The 8320-nt window shown below is 44.1% G+C and overlaps 2 protein-coding genes across 2 annotated transcripts in view; one reads left to right on the forward strand and one right to left on the reverse strand.

The window, feature by feature from the left end:
- The window catches only part of RTFDC1 (replication termination factor 2 domain containing 1), a 56105-nt gene that overhangs the window by 24760 nt on the left and 23025 nt on the right, over positions 1-8320 (forward strand).
- On the reverse strand, positions 1062-7505 carry GCNT7 (glucosaminyl (N-acetyl) transferase family member 7). Its single transcript, XM_011978145.1, is given in 4 exon segments — positions 1062-1599; positions 1601-1622; positions 5040-5135; positions 6599-7505. Coding segments are annotated over 4 exon segments (1227 nt in total). The 3' UTR covers positions 1062-1397.

Below are 8320 nucleotides of genomic sequence, written 5' to 3' on the forward strand. Positions count from 1 at the left end.
ATTCATGTCTCAGATCTGTGCTGTTCAGCATGGTACCATTAGCCACACATGCCCATTTACAGGGAACTTAAGGCCAGGCTCACACCTATAAACCCAGCACTTTGGGAGGCCAAGGCAAGCAGATCCCCTGAGGTCGAGAGTTCGAGATCAGCCTGACCAACATGGAGAAACCCCGTCTTTACTAAAAATACAAAACATCAGCCGGGCGTGGTGGCACATGCCTGTAATTCCAGCTATTCAGGAGGCTGAGGCAGGAGAATCGCTTCAGGGAGGCAGAGGTTGCGGTGAGCCGAGATTGTGCCATTGCACTCCAGCCTGGGCAACAAGAGCAAAACTCCGTCTTAAAACTAAATAAATAAATAAATGTAACTTAATTTTTAAAAATTAAATAAAAGTAAAGATTCACGGGCCGGGCGCGGTGGCTCACGCCTGTAATCCCAGCACTGTGGGAGGCCGAGGTGGGTGTATCAACAGGTCAGGAGATTGAGACCATCTTGGCTAACATGGTGAAACCCCGTCTCTACTAAAAATACAAAAAAAATTAGCCGGGCGCGGAGGCAGGCACCTGTAGTCCCAGCTACTCGGGAGGCTGAGGCAGGAGAATGGTGTGAACCCCAGAGGCGGAGCTTGCAGTGAGCAGAGATCGTGCCACTGCACTCCAGCCTGGGTGACAGAGTGAGACTCCATCTCAAAAAAAAAAAAAAAAAGATTCACTTTTGTAGTCGCTGTAACCATGTCTGCAATGCCCAGGAGTGCCTGTGGCTGTGGTGAGCGTTGGACAGCTCAGCTGTGGAATGTCCACCATCACAGAAGGTGCTAGGAGACGACACATCAAGACCACAGACACTTGGGGCACCCTTTTTAACAAGGTGTGTTTTCTACTCAGATGAGTTCCGTTTTACCCAAAGAAATACGCTCGTCAGTATTTTTCTAGGACCGCCAGAACAGAGTTACATGGCTCGCAGCCAGTGAGGACTGTTTCAGATAAGCATATTTTCATTTTCACTGGGAGTTTGTTCTTTCTTAGTATCTCATACACAGTGATATCTGAGTCTTCAAAACGGGCTGTGTCGTTCCTCTTTCAGCTTGAGCCTGGATGCAGGTGTTTGCAGAATTTGGGTTTTCAGCAGCTTTTTACTGAAGCAGTTGGCCTTCTGAGTGCATTGCTGTATGTCACCAGTGGTAGCTTGAGTTTTTTTGGTCTTGTGATTTCTTTCTCAAAGCTATAAAAGTGGCCTGTAATCAATAGTGAAGTCTCGTCAATAGCATGTTTCTGAATTCACTTTAGGAATAATTTGAATCAAGGAATCATCTTCCCACTTTCTTTGGTTCGATGTTCTCTTGTTTCAAGTCAAGGAAACAGAATGATACCACTCAGTAAGAAAGCAAACAGTCCCCTAGCTGTTCAGTCGCATGTTGAAATGACTCTGCTGTTGAAAACGCCAGTGTGGCTCTATGGGAACTTCCGCCTGCCTCAGCACTTGAAGTCTGTGCCGCCGCTCTAAGCAGGTAGCTACAAGCGGGTCTGTCGAGGGTTCGAATTTGTAGGCAGACAGAGAAGACGACTGAACGAGCCGTGGCAGGTCTCCTGGTCCGTACACAGATGTCTCGGACGTAGCGGCCTGCGGAAAGAAGCACAAAACCTAGCTGCCTGTGTTTCCTCACCCGTTTTATTCACACGCAGAAAGTGGCGCGTGCTCCGTCCCGTGTCAGTGGTGAGCCTCGGCTTCACCAGAGTTCACATCAAACAGCATTTCCATGAGTGCCTTGACGGGGGCTTTGATGGTGAATTTTGAACTTACGGTGGAAAGGGACGCTTTCATTCTTTTAGTGATTTCTAACGTCTTTGTTAGTTACTGCTTTGGGTGAATACCGTGGAATTTTAGCTCACCAAGGGCACAAGGGAGATGAGCTGGCACTCATGTACCTGGCAAAATCTCAATTCCGATAGATTCTGAGTTCCATGAACTTCTAAGTCTTTTCATTGGTTGTAAGTAGTTCATAAGAATGGTATGGATTTTAAATAAGTTATTGCTTCTATATTTTTGGGGGACCCCAGGCATACACCACGATGCCCGGCAAATTTTTGTATTTTTTATAGAAACAGGGTTTCGCTGTGTTGGTCAGGCTGGTCTCAAACTCTGGGGCTCAAGTGACCCGCCCACCTCGGCCTCCCAAAGTGCTGGGATTACAGGTGTGATCCACTGTGCCTGGCACTGCTTTTTATTTGTTTTTCAGAGTGAACATTTGATACAAACATTGAAGTGGGAATTACAGGCCAGGCATGGTGGCTCACTCCTGTAATCCCAGCACTTTGGAGGCCGAGGCAGGAGAATGACTTGAGCCCAGAAGTCTGATACCAGCCTGGGCAATAGAGTGAGACCTCGTCTCTAATTAAAAAAAAAAAAATTTTTTTTAAGTGGGAATTAGAGTTGAAATCCAGTGGTGACTGGATTCCTTGGAGACTCAGTGACACTTTTTATGTGCTTTTGACAACCATGTCTGGCTCTTTCTGCTCTCCCCTTTAATTCTCACAGTAACACTCTGAAGTGGATTCCATCATCACTCCCATTTTGCAGCTGAGGAAACAGAGAAGTGAGGCCTCAGCGTGTGTGTGAGAGGGAAGGTCTGTTTATTTCAGAAACCTTGCTCTTTCTCTGCCCAGCTCCTTCCTGCTCTCTTTCCCCACACCAGCCCAGTAATCCTACTTTTAAAAAACCTATCTTGGCTGGGCACGGTGGCTTACGCCTGTAATCCCAGCACTTTGGGAGGCCGAGGTGGGTGGATCATGAGGGCAGGAGATCGAGACCAGCCTGGCCAACATGGTGAAACCCCGTCTCTACTAAAAATACAAAAATTAGCTGGGCGTGGCGGCGTGTGCCTGTTATCCCGGCTACTCGGGAAGCTGAGGCAGGAGAATCGCTTGAACCAGGGAGTCAAAGGTTGCAGTGAGCTGAGATCACACCACTGCCCTCCAGCCTGGCGACAGAGCGAGACTCCATCATCTCAAACAAAACAAAACCTATCTTAAGGAAATACTGTTTTTAAAAGGGCAGGGGGATGTATGCACAAAATGTCCAGTGTTGTTTGTAAGACTATATAAGCGGCAGCTGTTACCACGATTTTAAAAAGTTTACTTGATAGACATATTTGCTACAATGTGGTAGAATCTCAGTAGAGTTACATTTAACTGCTTTAAAATTATAAATATGGGCCAGATGCAGTGGTTCATGTGTGTAATCTCAGCACTTTGGGAGGCCAAGGCAGCAAGATCACTTGAGCCCAGGAGTTCAGGGCCAGCCTGGGCAGCATGGTGAGACCCCATCTCTATAAAAATAAAAAATTAGCTGGGCTTGGTGGTTGACACCTGTAGTCCCAGCTACTTGGGAGACTAAGGTGGGAAGATCACTTGAGTGCAGCAAGTAGAGGCTGCAGTGAGCTGTAATCATGCCACCTGCACTCCAGCCTGGGTGACAGAGCGAGACCCTGTCTCCAAAAAAAAAAAAGATTACAAATGTGAAGACTATCGGTGGGAGAAACTTAGGACATAAGTGAAAAGCAGCTCAGCTACACCTTGATTATAACGATATAGCTGTGCCATTTAGACACAGATAAAGTTGAACTGGAAGGGAATACAAATAAATGGACCATTTTCAGAGCTGTGTTACTGCTATTTGGGTGATTAAAAATAAACTCTTTGTTGCTGGTTCTAATGGGATAGCCGTCCCTCTGCACGCAGAGTCGGACTGGGAGCTCACCCATTGTAGTAGCAGCAGATGGTTGCTCCCAGTCTAAGCCCCAGCCCTGCGCCTCCTCCCTCTGCCTGTGGAATTGACTTCATTTACGTGAGCCTTGGGCTCCACATCAGTAGGAAGGGTGAATAATAATTGTTTCTACCTGAGAATTGCTGTGAGGATTGAGGGCAGGCCCAACGCCGGGACCCTGGAAGATTTACCGCTTCCCTACACAGCAGGGCTTGGCCTACTTTGGGTGCTGACTCTGAATGCTGGCCACGGATGGCCACGCTACTGCCTAACTGTGAGAACCGTTTTCGTACTGAAGCTAGTGTGAACTAGTAAGCCAGTAAGAACTTTCTGAAGTGTTTACTTTTAGGGAATGAGGACTCTGTTAGGATTTATACTAACTAGGGTTTTTTTCAAACATTGTTGAAACATTCCGATTTCATTCAGAATTCTGAATCATTAAGGTATTATTGATAGCGTCAACCCGTCATGACTTCTTATGCCATGTGCACACCTGAGGGGCTCCTGTTTTCAGGAAGAATCCGAGCCCCCTGCTTTTTCTGAGCATTTACTGACTAGTCCTGACAAACCCCCGTGTGTAATGACAGGGAGTCGCTGCTTTCTAAAGAAAGGGCAGAGCTCGTTAACCTGTTGTTTACCTGTCGCTTTTCTACCATGTGAATGGATCCCTAATTGAATCATATCTACTTTTGAAAAAACCACTTCACTAGAAAATGGTTCCAATCCTCTAACCTGGCACCTCTGCGTCAGGAGGGTGGCTGTGCACGTTGGCAGTGGGACTTACTTGTCTTTGAACTAGTCTGGTATTTGATTTACATTTTTTGTTTGTCTCCAATCTATTTTAGGCCAGTCTTTTAAACAGCTGAAAAACTGGGTAAACCTAGTTTATTTTTAATATCTAGTCTACTATATTCAAACCCGAGGTCCCTACTCAAAAGCACTGTTAAAATCAGTTACTGTATCTCTGTGCATTAGTTCCTGCCGCTGGGTAGGAAGCTGTGTGGAGACACACGCAGGGCCTAGCTATTACCGCAGAGAGTATATTCACTTTAGGAAATTTTATCAACCTATACTTTTTGTGATTTGTGTACTTTTCTGTATGAATCTTATATAAAAAGTTTTTTTAAAAATTGACTCAACCTATGCTGATTGGATCATCACTAATTCCAGATTACTTTAAACATGGTCCTCGGTCTTTCCCACTAGAATTGAGGCAGCAGTTTTATAGTTGTACAATTTCAAGCCTTTTTTGTTTTGTTTTGTTTTTCTTTTTACCTTTACATCCATCGTGAACATTTCCTTCCTCACTTTTCCATTTAATGGCTCGAACATTTCCTTCCCAGCCAGCGTCTGGTGTAGCACCTGGAGCATCTAAGAGGCAAACAAAACCAGCATACAGTGTGGAATCTGCTTCCCAGTTCTTTTAGTACAAGTTCTTCTGTGCTGTCATTTCCATTTCCTCTAGATGAGGTAGTCAATGAGAAAAGTAGAAGGGAAAGTCCAACCTTCCTTGAAATGTTTCACTTGTGACATTTGATCAAAGGCTAGTGCTTTTGGGGGTGAGAGCATGTATTACACTGGCGGTAGCATCTGGGTGGACCAAGGTTGGGGATCGCCATCTTTGTACTTGGATTTCATTTTTCAGCCCTTTCTCCATCCCTTGTTACTCCCTTGTATGCAGAGTGCTGTTTGTGATTCTCTTGGGGTTCTTTGGATTGTGTTTGTTTTCTCTGTAACAGCCTTTGGAGATTATTTGAAAATAGAACTTGCAATGGATATGAGATTATGTTAAAAAATCCTAACCAACGTCTACTGGATTCATCGTGCACCACTCTCTAGGCTGATGAGCTTAGTTGTTCAGGCTTGAAGCCACACTCCCTATAGGAGCCAGTCCACCTTTTACAAAGAAAATACTGAAGTCCACTTAAAGCATGGTACCTGATTTCCCTCTGCCTCTCAGACAACCCACCTGAAGTATCAAATTTGCCACAAAATCATTACTAGCTTTAATATTTTCCATCTTACAGAGCCCTTAGCACAATGCCTGGCACTAGTAGTTATCCAGTAGTATTTATCAAATAAATGAAGAACTTTCTAAAGATTTATGCCCAGAATTTTCCAGAGTCTCAGGAAATGCAAAATGCCAGTACTTCTTTCTAGAGAGGGAACAAAAGATAAGAAGTTATCTTTCAGCTAACTTCAGACCCCTAAAATCAGAGAACTTCCTGTCTCACTAAGTGGAAGGTCTGGCAAAATGTGGAACATTTACAAAGCCAAAAAAAAACATAGCTGAATTGAAAAAATCTTCAGTTAAGAATAAATCTTATGGCCAGGTGAGGTCGCTCACACCTGTAATCCCAGCATTTTGGGAGGCCGAGGCAGGCGGATCACCTGAGATCAGGAGTTCGAGACCTGCCTGACCAACATAGAGAAACACCATCTCTACCAAAAATACGAGAATTAGCTGGGCGTGGTGGTGGGCGCCTGTAATCCCAGCAACTTGGGAGGCTGAGGCAGGCGGATCACCTGAGATCAGGAGTTCGAGACCTGCCAACATAGAGAAACACCGTCTGACCAACCTAGAGAAACACTGTCTCTACCAAAAATACAAGAATTACCTGGGCGTGGTGGCGGGCGCCTGTAATCCCAGCAAGTTGGGAGGCTGAGGCAGGAGAATGGCGTGAACTCGGGAGGCGGAGCTTGCAGTGAGCTGAGGTTGCGCCACTGTACTCCAGCCTGGGTGACAGTGTGAGACTCCGTCTCAAAATAAATAAGTAAATCTTCTGCTGTTGCTGCTGACTGCACAGACATCCATATCGGTGGGTCTTTCTTACCTTTTAGTTGGTTCAGGGTCGCCCAGTAGTGTTGCTCTGGGCTGCGGATGTCTTTGGACCACTGAAGCATGTCTTTTGCACGGATGTCAGTCAGTATGAACTCTACGAACTTCCTTGTAAGTCCATAGTAAGCACTTCCAAAATAAATGGTTAAGTTATGGGGTGGTTTGTCTTTGAGTCTGTTGTTAGTGTGTGGTGGTTGGATTGCTCCAGGAGTGATATTTTTATCATTCCATTTACTTCTGATGTAGTGTACGATTTCTCTGTTGGTTTTGATGGGAAAATCCTGTCCACAAAGATTGATGACATAGTTCCATTGAAATTTAGAATGCACTAGTTCTTTCATACAATTAATATCTGCCTGTAGTCTTGTAAAGCCAGCATAAGCCATCTTCTCTCTCTTGGAGGAAATAAAAACGTTTTCAAAACAGTTAACCAAGGTTTGCACAGCAGTCTTATACTTCTTTGGGGTCTTTTCATCAACATGAATACAATAAACATTTTGAGGTACATAAATAGCTCTGAGAAGCTGCACAAACATGGCCAGCTCCTTATGAATAGTTATAATATATGCCAAAGAGAAATCACCCTCTTCTGTAGACAGGGGTCTGGTTATGAAATGCAGCCCCCAAGAAATCCTGGAGCAGTTTCCTGGTGTGTGTAAATGAGCATGTATTTCAGATTTATGAGGGGTTTTGCAAAATTTTGCAATTTGGGGGGCCGCCCCTTTCCCTTCAAATAAAGCGGAGCACAGTTCATCTGGGTAAAAGCCACATTCTACTACTTCTGAATGGACAGGTTCTTCCTCTGGTTCCGCAGGAGTTGGATTCCTTAAGTAAAGAAAAATGAAGATGCAAATGACTGCGCTCACGACAAGTCCAGACTTTGTGGCTCGAAGCTGGCTCATATCTTGAGCTCTAAGGGCATTCTTATTACCATAATTTGAGTATTTTTCCTTTAAGCTTCCTAAAAGAACAACAGAGACAATTTAGGGTGTTGTAACTCTCCCCCCCAACTTTATTGAAGTACACTAAACTACATATACACACCCATGAAACCATCACAGCAATGAAGATAACAAGCATTTCCCTTACCCCTCAAAGTGTTCTTACACTCCTTTTCATCTGTTCTTTCCATCTCTGGCAATTGCCAGTATGCCTTCTGTCACTATAGTTTGTCAGGGTGTGTTTAACTCTTTAAGAAACTGCCAAACTGTTTTTCCAAAGTCGTTATACCAGCAATGTATGATAGTTCCATTTATTATATAGCCTCATGCATACTTGCTGTGGTCACATGTTTTAATTTTTACCTTTTAATGAGTGTGTAATGTTAGTTTCCTGTAGTTTTACTTTGCATTTCCCTAATGACTAATGATGTTGAGCATATTTTCATGTTATTGCCCTTATTTAGGGAGATGAAAAATCTCAAATATTTATTTTAGACATAGACATTGTCTTGTTCTGCATTATTCAAAGTTCATTTTATGCCATTATTCTGCATATAAGACTAAATATTTCCAACAAAAGAAGTGACAAATTAAGAGGAATTTTATGATTATACACTTAAACCTGTCAAAGTGAGTTTCTGGGCCAGGCATAGTGGCTTGTGCCTGTGATCTCAGCACTTTGCGAGGCCAAGGCAGAGGATCACTTGAGCCCAGGAGTTCAAGACTAGCCTGGGCAACATAGTAAGATCCCATCTCTATAAAAAATTTGAAAATTA

This window comes from Mandrillus leucophaeus, unplaced genomic scaffold, assembly GCF_000951045.1.
Source record: "Mandrillus leucophaeus isolate KB7577 unplaced genomic scaffold, Mleu.le_1.0 Scaffold19, whole genome shotgun sequence".
NCBI lineage: Eukaryota > Metazoa > Chordata > Mammalia > Primates > Cercopithecidae > Mandrillus > Mandrillus leucophaeus.